General features: G+C 36.4%; 1 protein-coding gene across 4 annotated transcripts in view; it reads right to left on the bottom strand.

Annotated features, from left to right (window-relative positions):
• LOC139693498 (reticulon-4-interacting protein 1 homolog, mitochondrial-like) overlaps nucleotides 1-17,055 on the bottom strand; it is a 51,768-nt gene that overhangs the window by 19,232 nt on the left and 15,481 nt on the right. The window contains exons 8-12 of one of the 4 annotated variants that reach the window (XM_071591680.1): nucleotides 15,929-16,147; nucleotides 13,034-13,232; nucleotides 10,459-10,661; nucleotides 5,459-5,532; nucleotides 972-1,094 (exon numbers count right to left, since the gene is read on the bottom strand). In XM_071591680.1, the coding sequence (XP_071447781.1) occupies nucleotides 982-1,094; nucleotides 5,459-5,532; nucleotides 10,459-10,661; nucleotides 13,034-13,232; nucleotides 15,929-16,147 (808 nt within the window). In that variant the 3' untranslated portion in view covers nucleotides 972-981. The remainder of the gene's footprint in view (nucleotides 1-971; nucleotides 1,095-5,458; nucleotides 5,533-10,458; nucleotides 10,662-13,033; nucleotides 13,233-15,928; nucleotides 16,148-17,055) is intronic. The other 3 variants (XR_011702055.1, XM_071591681.1, XM_071591682.1) reach the window with 3 other exon arrangements.

Below are 17,055 nucleotides of genomic sequence, written 5' to 3'. Positions count from 1 at the left end.
ACCCCTTTCACGCATACCACTCCGATTGGGCTTCACCCAGCCGACCACCAGAGGCGAGTGCATTTCATAATTATGGAACTTAAAACACCCAAATACATGAGCTAAATGTAAAACACTACCCTTACATTCTCATGTAAAGTCAGCCTACCAACCTGCAGCACATGGAATTTCAATGGGCAAGGATGCTTTAAGGCTTATACCCAATTAAATGATAGGTCAATTTAAGAAAGAGGTTATTCATAACCATAAAAGGAAAATCATACACTGAAATTTTAATACAAAGTCACATATAATGAAACATACCTATTTCCAAACTAAAACTTCCACCCAATCTAATTAAATCAAACTAACAGGACCATTGCAACAAAATGATCAAATGTGACAATTTCCAATTTCAAGAGCCAAGTAACTCCCCCCCCCCCCTCCCCAGGCATCCTTAAGAGGTGACACAGAGACATTTTGAGGTCACTTTTAATCATTTCCATATTTACAAATTTTGGCAGAGCAGACTTGGAATTTGAGCAATAAATCTGATTTTCCGCCACCTCACTCACACCTTTTTCAACGCTTCAGATGATGTGGGCTGCTTCTTGTAATGCGCAGATGGGCACCGGCCTCTTCTCACATCGGCACATGCTTGCACACACTATCAATCGCCCACGGAAAAATGGGTGAGGAGAAGCGAGGTAATGAGACACACACATCCAAGAGCAAGTCTCTTGTTCCATCTGTGCGCAAGAGTCTGCATTCATGGTAATAACGTGCGTGCATGTTACGGAAGGGCAGGCATGAAGGGAAGGGAGGGAGACCCCTGTGCAACTGAACCATGTCTGGGTCGCATTTCCCCTTTTGTCCTTATGGGGGAGGGGAGAGAGAGAAAAGGGGACACTCCTAAAAGGCACACTGCAGTGGATGCGCACACACACACACACGCACACACATATGCGCTTTCCCTCCCAACTAAAAACTACCTCGACTGCATCAACAATTGCTCTTTCCAGAGGGACTCTCTTCGTGGGCAGCTGTGCTACGCAGTGGCTTCCTACCTTTCCTCAACTCGTGAGTAGCCACATCTCTGGCAGCAGGTTTCAGATCTGTAGGAATAACGCAGATGGTTACGAGGGAAGATGCTGCACAATTAGACATGACTCCATTGTGCGTCCATGAAGCAACACCTCTTCCCTCTTTCTCACACCAGAGTGAACCGCATGTGATGCAATCACGAGGCACACACATCGGCCAATCAAGAGTCTTAATTGGTACAAGAGAACTACAAGCTTGAACAATGAAGTACCATTTGTAAAAGAGAATATTGCATTTAAACTAAAAAATTGGTTAAAATCAATCACAAAGTTATGAATATAACAAACAGTTTACAAATTTAAAATGTTAGCAGCTATATTTTAGTTTTGCTCACAAAATACCAACACTTCTTACAGAACAGAGATATTTGCATAAATTGAGACACAGTTCTAATGAGGACTGAATGACCACAACAACGAACAAGAAGATTAAAACTGCTACAGATAATTCAGTAATTAATTTTGCAGGGAGGTCATGAAGCTGTGTACAAGGTTCTAAACTGACCACAGGCGGAATAGATGTGTTGGACGGAGTTTGCAAAAGGTAACCTGATGCCTATCAGCACTTTGACACCATCTGACTTATTCAGGTGACCTACACTAAAATGCTCATTTTATCCACTATCCCCCAAGAAATCACCAAAACAAAATGGGGAACTTCTTGGAAGAAACAATAACCTGAAGAATATTTGAAAAATCAGGTGACCCCACCCTGAGAACTTCAGGACATATATAGGTACACAACTTTGTAGCACATTTGGAGTGACTGCAGGAGTCGAGAGCCCTGTGCAGCTGAACCTGCACACCTCCTTACTTCCTCAATCCACTTTTTCTCATTTCACCAGATATCCATATCTGCAGCAATTAATATTTCTACACACATATTTCCTAATAATTATGTCACAACACCATGAAATGAGTGAAGTGAGAAGTATTTGTAACCATTAATGAGTGCCATCCATATGTGCTTGATTTTGTGCCAAAATCACAGGCTATTTTAGAGAGATATGCAGAATTTATGATAAGAGTAGTAAGTATCCCAATAACACCTGGATATTTTGATACATGTGTTCCAAAAATACTCTTTATATAATGCTTGGCATTTAAATTTGTGAAGATATATTAAAAATGTGCTTGAAAAGGCAATGAAAATGCAATAGGAGCATCCAAATCTTTCAACCCATTCAATGCACCCAGAGAGTTAATTCAAAACCTGAAAGTGCCTGAAGGAAGGAGTAAATGGGTGCCGAGGGAGAAAATTACTTTCTTAATGTGTGTATAGTAACCTTACTGGGTAAATGTCAAAATAGATTTCCATGAAAAATGAAGACTATTAAAGAGACCCCATTTGGTGTTCTTGGTTGAGCTACTGCCTATCCAATGGTGCCGCAGTAGCAGAAATATGCCCGTGACTGAACAGCTAGGGGACCTAGAATCCCTCCCCAGGTGATTCAGCTGGCTACACCCCATTTTGCCAGCTAACACAATTAGCCAGCACTACGCTAACACTACTGAGAATTCACTCCAGGAGAACGAGAAAGTACAGAACCTTCCATCCAGAGGGAGGACTGAGAGGCAACCAGAACTAGAAGAACGCATTCTATGCAGAAAAGCTAAGTGTCTTCTTCCAGCAGAACAAGAAGGAATTACATCAGAGTTTGAGACGTCTCACACATAAAGCGAGATGTCTCTTAAAGGTATAATAACAGTGCTGGCAGATTTAATTGAAAAATAGAACTGTATAACAAAAATGGAGAGAAAAGGTTGAGATCTTATTAAAATTGAGATTGTTGAAAAAGTGTGGGTGTGAGATGTCACAGACAGCAACCCTGGAAACAGAGAATTACAATTGAGGAGAATTGTAGATGAGTTTAAGTTGTTTTGGCGTGCATCTGATCTATGATGAAACATTCCAATAGAAAATTAATAATAAAAAAAACTATATATCCTCACCACACTTGGTCCTGAAACACAGCATTAGGCCTGAGGCCATTTCACACGCCCACTTCATTACAAATCATGACATAAATTCTGCCATACTGCCAAAGACAAAATGTACACTTTATAGAAAAAATAATGGCAAAGCCAATTGCTGACTCCAGGCAATTAAGAATGTAAAGTGAACCCTCAACATCTATCTCCTTTGTTTCAGTGTATACCAAAACATTGGTCCTTGTTAATAAATAAACAATACAGCTCCATGATAAGCAGCCATAATAGTAATAATATCTGAGCATTCTCTTTCAGGCTGACCAGTGAGTAAGCTTCTAAAATAATGAGCGTTAGACTTCCTGGAGTGTTCAAGAGGTCAAGATATAACTATTCAAACACCTTTTGGAAATCATTTTTTTATTTAATATTTAATGAGTGACTTTAAACTTCATACTCCAAGTCGACTGCTGGAATTGATCTTTAGGAAAATAAATTTGATTATTAAGACATACCACAGGCAGGTTGCAGCAACTAAATGAGATACATGAATAAAATACATTCCTCAAAACTCATTTTTTCTTCACACCAGTCCTTGAAAAAACAAAATCGAATATATGTATAGCTAATACCAGCCGAAATTGGCATTTTGGAGTCCCAGGAGTATATGGACAGTTAAGAGATTGCCAGTGAAAAAAGGGCAATTTTTGGCCCGATAAAAAATCTAGTTTTAGGCAAACAAATTTATGCATTTTAATTCCCTTTCCCTTCAAAACATTTAAAACAATACCCTGTTACTAATGTTTAGGTTGAAATAATGTAAAAAGGTCAACTAAAATAAAGAAGTCTTCCATTAGGTTTTTGTCAATGGTTGAATCAAGGAATATTGTCATATTTGAGAGCAATGGTCCACCACAGAACCAGGAGCCATCTGCTTATCCGTTCTGCTGCCTCCTACCCTGCCCCAATCCCCACTTGCTCTCATCCCACTCAGCATAGCCCATTTCCCAAAAGTGATCTTCAGCTCAGAGCTTCCTTCCTTTTCCCCAAGTCCACCAATCACAAACTCATTTCACATGCATAGTACAAATCATGGGTTTCATGTGGTTTTCATGAAGTTTCAGTTAAATTGTCTTTAGTTGTCTCTTCTTTCCAAGAGCTGATCTTGGCTTAGTTATCATAAATGATACATTCACTGAATTTTATGCATCACACTCCTTTCTGAATTAGCCCTCATATCGATTTGCTAAGGTCTCTAACATGGCAATATAAAATAGTGCCATGTAATCTATTTAATGCTAATAACACATTTCTCAAAAAATTATAGAAAAGGATTGCTGGCATTATCACAGCACTTTGAAATGCCCTATTGTACCGATTGTTACCCTATTTTGGTGTACATTATTTGACCAATTGATTGTATATATGCTGCATGCATGATTTATCTTTCATTCAATTATGCATGGAGCACATAATTATTTTTTATCTATCTATGAACATATAAATCCTTCCTTTGATGGGGTGGAACTTTACGGATTAAACTTTAATGGGATGGAAGAACCTGAGCATTCCAATTACACTGTCAGAAGCAATGATAATTCCCTTAAGTTGATGCCATTAGGTTAGACTACCCTTAAGTTGGTGTCCAATCGAGATTAAATGAATTTAGAATGGTGTGTCCTCACCTTGAAAGGGAGCGCTCCAGCTCTTATTTGGTGGTTTCAGATATGGTTTACATACATGATGTGTGTGTCACCTATTAATGCATAAACATGTACCACACATACAAGGGAAGTAAAAAGAATTGAACATTATTGAGTTTTTACTTTAAATGATGGTGAATACACAAGGAACACATAAGAGGTTAAAATTCACAATTTGCAAACATCACATAGAAACCTAAGACACAAAAAATAAAATATTAGTCTTTTCATGATGATCATAACTCTGTCCACGTCTCATTACTCTGAGATGAATTTATTTCATATGCAATTTGTCAGTTTAAATGTAAGGCCTTGATAGATTTGCATGTTTTTCAGATAGGGGCCACTCATCTTTGTTGGGATTACAATTCTAGAAATTTAAATTAGTAAAAAATTATTAGGCTACCAATGAAGGCTCTCCAGGGAGTAAAATTTCTCTTGGATTGTATTCCTAAAATAATATTGGATTTTCAAGGTGTTCAAAAAATTTTTGGCTTCAATGTTCACATGTGTGTTTGGTTTTTGGCCAGCGTGGCTGGGGGGTGAGGGGGTGTGGGTGGGGATGTGTGTGGGTGGGGAATGTGGAGGTATGAAGGAGAAGGGGGTGGAAGGGGTTAGGGCGGAGAGATAGAGGCATATTTTTGCTCTTACTCTCTCTCTTTATGTCCACACACACACACACACACAAAGACTGCTGCAATACACATCAGAAACCCACAAGAGCAGGTGCGCATGGGTACGTACTTTGCCTTGTACCCCCGTTCAGCACAACACTCCTCTGCTCCAAAGTAGCTGCAGTCATGCAAAAGGCAACTTTGCTGCAATTGTTTGCCAGACAGAGGAAGAATGAGAGAAGGACAACAATTAAACTTCAGCATTAACAGACTTTGAAAGACCAAATGCTCCGGCAGCAAATTTGTAAAAATCATTAGAAATTTGCAGGCATATAAAAAAACTCAAGTCACACCACACTAATATTCATTAATTGGTTGATTAGTAATGATGCACAGATTCGACGGTAGACTGATTGAACACATATTCCTGTTTTTTTTATCAACATACACTAAGGAATTTTCCAAACATGTAGTATACTTCTAAAATAATTTATGGTGAATAAGACAATACTTTAATTTTATTTACAGATGGTAACGTATATCCCCAACATTTCCAAAATTCTAAAAATGAAATAACATTTCAAAGACCCTGAAATGTAAGACCGAAATGTATGAATGGTAAATAAAGGGGCAAGGAAATAATGAACATTCTTGTGAACACTTTCGGTCACCTATTCAACAGCCATTTTCAGTGTACACCTCTTTGAAATTATATGGCAACAGGACAAAAATACTTTTGAAAATATCTATGTGTTTGAAAGAAAAAATTCCAATATAATTAAAATGAAATGTTAAATTTTACTAAAAGTGCATTCAGCTGGACTGAATGCTCTGCAATAAAGTGAGTAGTGAATAGAGCTGAAGTCATAATTAATATCTGAGGAATACTAATGCACATCACATAAAATTATAATCCTTATCATTCAACGATTTACTGAGGCATGCTCACAATATGACAATGCAATAACCAAGGTGCTAACAATACTTTTGGGGCAGTATTTACTGCAAACACTGTTTGCAGTAAAAACTTTTGCTAACGCCAATATATTCCCACACTGATTTGCAAAACAAAGTCTTGGCTAAACACTTCTTTTTAGGTGAGATGGAAAACTGAAATGCTTCACAAATATCTTTGGCAACATCTAATATTTTTGATATTCAATTGGAAAATGTACAGACATGAATAACTGTTCCAATTGTCCAGTAATATTATACATGCAAACATAAACTAGAGACATACAGAGAATTAGTAATACTTTTGCTTAAAATGTCAACCAGTGGTATCTTTCCCAGCACAATATCTTATTGGCTCTATGCATACACACCTTTCCATTATATCAATTTTTCTCCTCATTCATTTGTGTGATCCTCATTTTCACAATTCATACGCCCACTGATGATGTAATTCTGTCTTCACTTATTTATACATTTCTTATTCTATATTTTATTATATTTGCCATGATAAATTGGCAACATTGCTGTACGTGGACCATTTTTCTAAATAAATAACATTCCCCCTTACTTCAAAAAACTGTACATAAGCTGACACTTGTCTATTATTCACCTGAGATGATGAAATAACACCAACAAATTAGTTGTAAACAATCTTTAATTAGTGGAATAGAATGTTTATTTAACAAGCTATCACGTTTCCTTCCAAAACATGAGCCGCCTGGATGCACACAATTGATAAACTGTGACATTCAAAATTGCTGCATAACACATACGCTTTAAGTTACTGAAGTATTTTATTTCTGCAGCATTTAGGGTGCTTAGTCATTAACCAAACCTTTACTCCAGTATACATGCATACACACAAGCATTAAATGATCCACCTAGGGTGTGTTAATGGAAGAAATTTAAAAAAATTATGCATTAAAATATGTATGGTGCTTTTAATATTCTAATTTGCAAGAAAATTAAATATAGGATACCACAGCAGGCGGGCGATTTCACATGAAATGACCCTGGAGATGAGAATGAGATATTTGCAATCAAAAGTTAGTGGCAGTGAAATAAATACTGAGGTAACTTAAAGAGCCACATCATGTACATTACTGCCTTAGCAACTGAAGATAAATAAAATGTTGCAAAAATGCATTTGAAAACTAGAAAGAGATTCCAAAGCAAAGGAAAAAGTGAACTATGGAAAACACCAGCATCACACAGAGTAAATTTTAAAAAAATATAATTTTTTTGGAATTGGATAAGAGATATCAACTGATTACAAAATTATTCTATTTTAAATTTCTTGGATGAGTAGCACTTCTGGTTCCATGCCTTACATATTCTGGAATTAACTCATGAAAGATAAAATGTATTCAAGCATTTTAATAAATGAAAAAGAAACACTTTGTTCCAATCCAAGTGTTTCTTTTTCATTTATTAAAATGAACTTCCACAAAGTTGAGGCTGAAACTATTGAGATATTCAAGCATTTTGTTGACTTTGGCTATAAAAGCAATTCATTTCCTTCCAAGTCATGCCCTGAAGGATATGGGTACAAATAAATGAAATAGGCTCTTGACAGATCTAGGCTCCATGCATTCACATGGGACATCAATTGAAGGTCTTAACATCTCAAGAGAAGATAGATACACCGCTTTTAGGAGGTCATTAACCACATCGGGAAATATTGACTTCCCTTCACCTTTGATCATTGCTAGAAACTACCAAAGACCCTCTTCTGAACAATAAAATGAACAAAGCTACAAGATTAATCCACAGTAATGAATAGTAGCTGGGAGACTGGCTCATCAAATCAAAAATTAACAAAGTTCTCACATTTATGCAAGTTAGTACATATTAAAATATTTTCTGTCAGACAGCTCAAAAAAATAAAATATTAATTCAATCAAAATAAAATATGTTTTGTTAAGTGATATGGTATGTTATTAAATAGAAAAATACTGATACTAATATCACCATAAAACTGTTTCTGAAGCTATATCAAGTTGCTGCTCAGAGGTTATACCACTGAAACTTTAAAATCGACATCCAGTACGGTTATTCATGCAAAATTTAAATAAAATACACTTTGAGACACACACTGCTGCCCAACTGAGGAATCTCACTTGATTTCCACATTTAGGGCTCATTTATCATGGGGATAGAACAAAATAGAGAAAAAGAAAGAAAGTTACTTTTAAAATCAAAATGAACTTAATAAATGTAATTTACGTAATGTAATGCATGTAATGTAATGCACATAATGTAATGCAATGCAATAGTAGTAGTAGTATTTAGGGGAGGCGACCAACAGCTGTAATGCAATGTAATGAAATGCATGCAATGTAATGTAACCAATGTAATATATGTAATATCGTACATCTAAAGTAATATATTCAATGAACTTAATGAAATGGATGAGCAAAGCCAATGTAATACGTGTAATGAACTAAATATCCAGTAATTCAGACCCATTTTTACACGACTATTTGGAATAAACGCAATGTGCGCAGGCACTGATCATTAAAATCTGTATTCAAATTTTATAATATTTTATACTTAGACAATATAATTAACACTGTAACATAACATGCAAATATTTGCACTACTTAACTATTAAAGCCCATTCTTTACTCTCCTTCTCTATTTTATTTAAACTTCCCAAAGTCTGAAGTGACCTGATTCCTAGTGCCAAATTAATTGGTATTACGACGTCACAATATTCCATTCCAATTAATCATATGAAAATAATAGTTGGGAGATCTAAATGAGAAAGTTGTCAGAGAGCAACATGCAGAGAGGAATAAATAGCAATCCAATTCTCCAGCCAATGTTCCAGACCAAGTCTCAAGAATGAGGTGATCTAATCAACAAACTTGGACACATTCACAAGAGAAAATGAGCATCTATGGATGGGCAAACAACTAGACTGACAAGCGCTCATACACAACAGAAAAACAAATAGCTTAATAAATTAAAAGTTCCCATAATTAGAACAAGGCATGAGTTCATTTGGAAAAGTAACAGCATACTAGGTTGTATTCCTATCATGTTCTCTTTATGTCGAAAGAAATTAACCGAATGAGGTATTGAAAAAAAAATTATTAGGTGTTGAAATTATATAAAGGCTCTTAATTCTGTGTATCAATCACCTAAAAGTGATACAAGCAGCAAGCATCTGGGAAAAGAATTGAAAAAATTAAAAACTTTGAAAGTTCCACTGCATATTGTTAAGAATGACCAGCTTCTTTGAACAGCCAACATCATCATGTCAGTGGAACTTACAAAGATTTTATTTTTCACCATCCATCACAAATTTCCATAAAGTAGAGCCGAATAACATAGAATTTATGTGGGAAAAGGTGCAAAAGATACTACTGTTGCAATGTTTCATTTTATTCAAAATTCAGATTTCCCTCTAGGAAAACAAGGGCTAAATTTGTGCAAATGGGAAGGTAAGCATTGGTTTAATTTAGCCTAAAATCTCACAATATGAGTTAATTTTCATATTTCCTACAAATAAATGGTACACCTGCAAAAGATTCCGCAAACCACCGTTATGACATGCTGCAAGAATTGCTAGGACCTCACATCTGAATAGAAGGCGGGGCAGAAGTCAGCTGAGGGAAGACATATGCTTCAGTGTCTTTCCTCCTAGGTCATCAACTGTGCAGTAGTAAAATCCCATGGCTGAAACCCTTGAGACAAGTTTCATCTAGAAATGAGTGACCTAGTCTCCAGGGGTTCTCATCCCAGATCACACAGTAATTACTTATCAACATAGATAATGATTGCTTAAATTAATAACTCAATCTTAATTGACTCTCTCCTTGATTTCAAAGTATAACTAGAATTCTTAATGATTCAAGCTGCACCTTGTGTCATGTTTGCTGATGATTTCATTTTCTAATTGTCTCCATAGGATTTTTGTTTTTATTCTTTAACCCAGACTTTTAAACATTTAAAATTATACACAATTACATTCACAAATTACAAAAGTGTTTTATTAATGTAAAGCGACAATGTGATTGTCCATCTTTCTGTGACTGAAAAAATAAAAATATGTACACTACATACCAATGAGTGTGTGAACTATAACAACAGTCAAAAATTTATAAATTTAAAGTATTTTTTCAACCGTTGGATAGAGGGGATGGGGAGTGGGATGATGGGAGGACTCACCTGAATCGGACGACTGTCTTGCCAAGGGGGTCAGTGGTGTCTGCGTGCTGGAGCGCCAGCTCGGCATCGCCAACTGGGAACACCTTGCCCACCACAGGGATCACGCGGCCACTCTCGATGAGGCGTCCAAATTGAACAAGGGCTTCCTGCGCCACGGCGGCATCCATCCACCCCACACTGCACCCATCCAGGTCCAGGGGGCTCTGCGCATGCGTGCACACAAGATGGATGGGGCAGGTAGGGAAATAAACACCCAACACTAAGTATATTTTTTTATTTTATATTTTTTAGTGCCCTCAAGCCACTGCTAGGGTGTGTGGCAGGGGCTGAAACCAGACTAATTTTGACCCGAATAATTTTTCTCCTCTTCCAATTTATGCATGTACTTCCATCTGTAATTTAACCTTTGCTTCATGAGTGATTCTCAATCTATATCCTCCAATATGATGGATAAGCTATTCAGTTTGTCATAACAAGGTTTTACAAATCTAGCTCCTCTAAGCTGCATGCGATCCAATTCAGCAATCAATCTAACTTCGTGAGGATCCCATATACTAGCAGCATATTTTAAATGAGACCTAACCAGCAAAGATAACATTTCTCTTTTACCTTTTCATCAAATTTACCCAGCACTCTTCTAATTAATCCTAATTTTTTGTTAGCTTGTCCACATATTCCCCACATGTATTTCACCCAGGAGAGATCATGAGTGAGGGTAACGCCGAAGCATTTAAACAGCTGAGTCTACATATTTCTTTTTGGTTTTCCTGATACAGTGGGCAAGAATAATTTATTAGAAAAGAATGTGAATAGAATATTTCTTTGGGATGATTTGACACCCATCCCAAGGACATTTAAACAACAGTATACAAGGATTACAAGACCAAAAGTTTGATTACTCATGTAGTCCTGAAATTTATAATGAAAAATGATAGGAAGGGGAGTAGGCCAAGGTTGTCCATAATTGCCAATTCTTTTTTAAATATATGCTGGGGAAATTATTAGGGTGGCATAGGAAGAGCTTCAGTTGTGAATAACATGGGTTGAAAGGGCATTAAGTGAGTTGGACTTGCAGGGGATCAAGCAATAGCTAACCAGACAACCAGGGGAATACAGCTATCACGGGAGTGATTTCCTATTCGATCAATGTAGTGCACTACTCTGATATTGCCCTTGATGGCATACAAGTGAAACTGCAAAAACTGATGCCTTTGATATCTACCGTTGTCTTCAGAGCTAGTGCTGATACTACAGCAGCTCCCATCATTTGCAAACTGTAAATATCATGTGAACATAAAATTCTTATCCCATAATGTGTAAAAAAATATTTAATTTTGTCAAATTGCTACCTTCGGGTATAATATATTTGTGGTACAATTTCAATTGATTTGATTTCAGTATTACATCAGCAAGAACAGTTGCATGTTGAAACCTATCAAAGTCACCTACAGCAATGATGGGAGCAATATGCAGCGTTGAAATTTTACTCTGGCCAGAACAAATTGCCAGCCAAGACGTCTGTAGCACTACGTGAGGCTTGTGGAGAGATAGTTCTTCCTGGAGCAGAGAGAGAAGATAGTTTTAAATTCCACAGAAACTGCAGGAGATGCCGCAACAGTGACTTTTAACAGAGTCATCCGCTACTATGCATTTCAATGCAACTATTTCAGAGAGAAAAAATCATTCGCCTTTACCGGGATTCAAACCCAGATCCCTCAATGTCAAATTTCAGAGTTTAAGAGGACACCTCGATAGCTTAACTGGCTAAAGCACTTGGCCAGACATTGAGGGATCCAGATTCGAATCCCGGTCAAGGAGAATGATTTTTACACTCTGAAATTATTGCATGGTTTAAAATGTTCAAAGAGGGGAGAAAATAATTTAAAAGAAAAGCGGATCTGGAGCTCCAGTCACTGCTCTTAAGGAAGTAAACATTAACACCCAAGGCTGTCACTGTGAGAGATGACCATCAAATCAGTCATTAGGAGCACAATCAGAAATATTGAACATTTCATCGGGTGCCACCTGTAAGTCAGTAAAAGAAAAACTGCACATGAGCCATGTTTGTGCATGGTGGGTTTCATGAAACCCACTTCAAATTCATGATTACCTTGTAAGAATCAACGTCAAATGCATTCCTAAATCCTCCCTCTCATCCAGACCTAAGCCCACATTACTTTATCCTGTAATGTGAAGATTCATGGAAAGCATTTTTCATCATCAGGAGCAGGCACAGGAAAACTGAAAATGTTTGAACCTGCAACGACTACCACTGATACAAAATAGGAGTCAAACTAATGAAACTTGTACGATACTTACATTGAATACTTAGCCACTAATATAACATAAAATTAAATTTTTTCACATTAAATAATGCGATTCAAAATGTTTCAACACTCTTTATTGAATAGTCCTCATTCATTACGTCAAAACTTGGGACATTTGATGCTTTTCTTTCCGGACTGGGTTATTTTCTCCAATACTACGCTGTAGCTACGCAAACCATGGATGCATTTGCACACACAATGGAGAGAGGGGCAAAGGGACACTCCACAAAGTAGATAGGGATACTCACGAGGATCAAAGAGCGCATATACGTCCACACCGAGCACAGTGCTCCAACAATGAGGCCTCGGGTATCTGATGCAATTGGCCTCGAGTATGCAGTCACCACGATTCCTGCGGGGATACCCTGCACAGGATCTGCCTCTCGACAGGAGTTTAAACAAGCCTCAGAGAGGATTGGTCCAACAGCATTGAAGACTACATCGAACCTGGGAAAAATACAAAAATTCACTAACATCCAAGAAATTTCCATAAATGAGAAGTTAAAGAGAGGACCATTAGAGTTTTCATTGAAATAAAATGCACCAAAAACTATTCTAGATATTCCTCCACAACTAGGTAGACTAATGCTATTTTCTCTTCTGGACACCAATACGTCTGCTTCCAAATAACATGCATATCTTGTCCTTCAAATGAATCATCATATTAACTGGGAATATATACGAGGCCTCATGTCCGATGAAATATTTGTGGAAATACATGATTTGTACATCAGCCTTCATTACTTCTGACTTCAAATAAAGATTACATATGAAAATGTTGATAAAAAAATTAAAAATTTCAAATGCCCTGAAATTTATGGATTATCCCCTACATTCATTATAGATCTTGCTAATTCTCTTGAGGAACCCCTTTCCGTAATTTTCATTTCTTCTTTTCAGTTGGGTATTTTCCCTCGAGCTATAAAAATAACAAACACTATGCCTATCCATTTAAAGGTGACAGATGTTTATCTTCCAGTTATTGACCAGTTTCTATCATTCAAATTTTGTAAGATATTTCATCTAGTAATCAAGACACAATTTTATGACCTTTTCCAAAATAATAATTTGTTTACATCTACACAATTATGATTGTGAAGGTCAATCTACCTCTTCTGCTACTAGGCATTTTGTTGATATAATACTAAATGCTTTAGAAGATAAATCATCCATTTGATTAACTGCATGCAATATTTATAAGGCATTTAACTGTGTCTTTCATTCAATGAATCTTAAATAAACTTCAGCAAAATGGTATTAATAGCACAGAATCAAATCTTCAACACTCCTATCTCTCTGATAGTTTTCAATATGTCTATACAAATAATAATTGGCCTTTGGCTCTGAATATCAGCCATGGAGTACAGGTTCTGCCCCAAGATAAGTAAACGATATCATGAATGAATGAATCAATCTGGTGATTAGAAATAAGGTTCTCCCCCTCCTCAAAGAAGATAATAACATTTCTACAAGGTCATATTCTATCAGGTTTGTTGATTAATTACCCTGTTTAATATGCTTTATTTGGAGCAGCATTTAAAAATGTTCTCTTTTAAAAGTATTTTGGATTCCTTAATGATAGCATTCTACATTTTTGGGTAAAAAGGAAATTAGAATTAGCTTCAGGGGAATTGTGTTTGCAAAATAAAGCTTTTTTTCTTTCAGTATAACAGTAATTTTTACAATTTCTGTAGTTAACCATATTTTTCCAAATGCATCGAATGAATGAATGAACCAATAATCATGAACATATCTGTTATTTAAAAATTCACTGAATCAAGTAATCAAGTTCATAGAGGTTGTTAGAGCTAAATATTTAATGCCATGCTTGGAAAAAGTATAATTTACAATTAACTGTGTGACAAGAGTACCTGTGTACATTATAGGCAGCTATATGAAGCCAGGATTAGTCATTTATTAACAGATTAACTATACACAGGCACATGAATATGTGAATGTATATAGTTAATCTGTGCATATGTGTTCTAAATTATGAACAAAATAAAATGGCAAAATATGAATGCCATTAGTTTAGCATTTGGCATTCTTTGCCATCAACAATGAGCAACCAGCACTGAAGGATCTCAAGCCATTGAGGGTCGCCAGGGAACAACAAAGATGTGTTAATTTTATATTGCCATTATCACTATTACACATCTATAAGGATTGAAGATATTACAAAGGTATATTAAGTACTCCCCACTTTCCAGGTCTGAGGATACATCAATACAATGTGAAAAGCAATGCTCCTAGTTCTTGCTTGAAAACTGAATACATACTCAAATATCCTTGGATCTAAAATATGAACATACAACTTCACAGCAATTTTCTTATATTTACCTCAACTCTTTCAGAATTTTTACCTTCTGCTTGATGTTCTGTTTTTACTATCTTTCAACCTTGCTTTAGGGAAAAAGACTAATATAAAAATTAGATAATATGCTAAATTTGGCTGTTTAACAGTCAAACAGTTTTGGTGCTCTTTTAGCTGATTAAAAAAAACACTCCTAATAGTTAACCAAAAACATTATTTATCACAGCTTAGATTACCATGCTGGCGGATAACTTCACAAGTTATTATGTTTTAAATAATCACCTTATACCTTAATCACCAATACATTTGAAAAAAAAAAACAAATTTTCCTCAGCCAAAAGACATGATATAAATCCAAAAACTTACCTTTATAAACAAAACCTGGAAAAACACAATACTAATCAACTTTTCATATCCATACGGCAGTGAGATTTTACATTCACTTAAGATACAGAAAAATAAATGCGAGATTCTCACAGCATTGTTTTATATGTAGTTCAATGTGGACTTGAAAAGAATGACATACATTCAGGATATGTAAATTCTTTTGAAAATACTATAAATTACATTAATTACAATAGATTTACTCTAATGGAATCAAATTTTCACTGAGGCAGCACCAAACAAAAATCAACATGAATAACTTGGGGAGATTTAAGTTGATCTTCATAGGGTAAAAGAATATTTTTTTGAAGGCCTGAACTAAATTTGTCACTCTCTTCCAAGCACTATGACATTAAAGCAGACTGCAAGTGAAAAAGAATATAGGACCCACAGTGAAAGGGTTGATTGTGGCATGGTGGGCTACATCTAATGAAGCATTCCTTACTTTTCACTCCAACGCAGCCGTGAGGTGTAGTCCCCATGGGCCGCCTCATCCCCCGACCCCTCCTCTTCATTGTAGAGCAGAACATTTTCTTGCGGGAGAAGACGGCGGGCCAGGTGAGCACCGTGGGGCCCTACCACCGTTGTTACATGTGCACCCCATGCCGAAAGCAGCTGGATCAACAGGATGCCGACACCTGTAGTTCCCCCATGCACCAATACCCTGCCAGATCACACCCACATACCAATGAACTTTTGTGAGAATAAGCTGCAAAAAATCCATCCTTCAAGGATGGATAAACATTACAACATGGCACTCATAAAAAAACAAATACCAATGGTTCTTAGGAAAATTGACTGAGATGCATATCCGCAGCAGAGGATGCCAAGAAGCTGAAAGCCACAAAGCAGACAAAGAGAGTAGGAGCATCGCTTTAGCTCTTTCCCTTGCCCTGACATTAAATATACTTTCTTACCAAATGAATTGGCATGGCTAAACAAGGATATGGTCAAAATAAAATTTAATATCCATTTTTATACCTAAACTAACCGCAAGTTGCAATTCTTCTTCTGGATTTGATTGCATTGAGTTGAAAAAAATTACCGATTTCCTGATGTTAACTCTTGATTATTCAGCAAATGACTGGAATTCAGCAATGTAATGTAGGTGAAGATATTAGATGAGCATGAATTTTTTTTCAAGATGGTCAAATTGTATGATTACCCCATCATATGCGCCAATGGCTGTTGGCCGTTAGGCTGCCAACAGTCATTTTTCAAAGAGAGGTGGACTTTTCTCTTCAGTGAAGAGTTAAAGAGTGTATAAGGGCACATTGCTCTGTTCTCAATCACAAGATTGCGACCTCTTCCCTCCGTGCAATTCTAACAGAAGATGACCATGCTGAAGTCACAGGTTTCATGGTGCCAGGTTGTTCCTAGTAACCTTTTACTATATGTACATGACATATTAAGCTAACAATATAACATAAAATTGATTTTTTCAAAATAAATTAGGCAAATAAAAAAAGCTATGACTACCCTGTATTTAAGAATCCACAAATAGATTATTCTGACTTAGCTACTGTCTAGGGAACACCTGATGCATTTTGTGACCCATGGCACTCTTAAGAC

The sequence above is a fragment of the Hetaerina americana genome, unplaced genomic scaffold, assembly GCF_022747635.1.
Source record: "Hetaerina americana unplaced genomic scaffold, ioHetAmer1.1.p SCAF_5, whole genome shotgun sequence".
Taxonomy (NCBI): Eukaryota; Metazoa; Arthropoda; class Insecta; order Odonata; family Calopterygidae; genus Hetaerina; species Hetaerina americana.
Note: the sequence above shows the minus strand (reverse complement) of the source record. Positions and strands in the feature narration are given on the sequence as shown.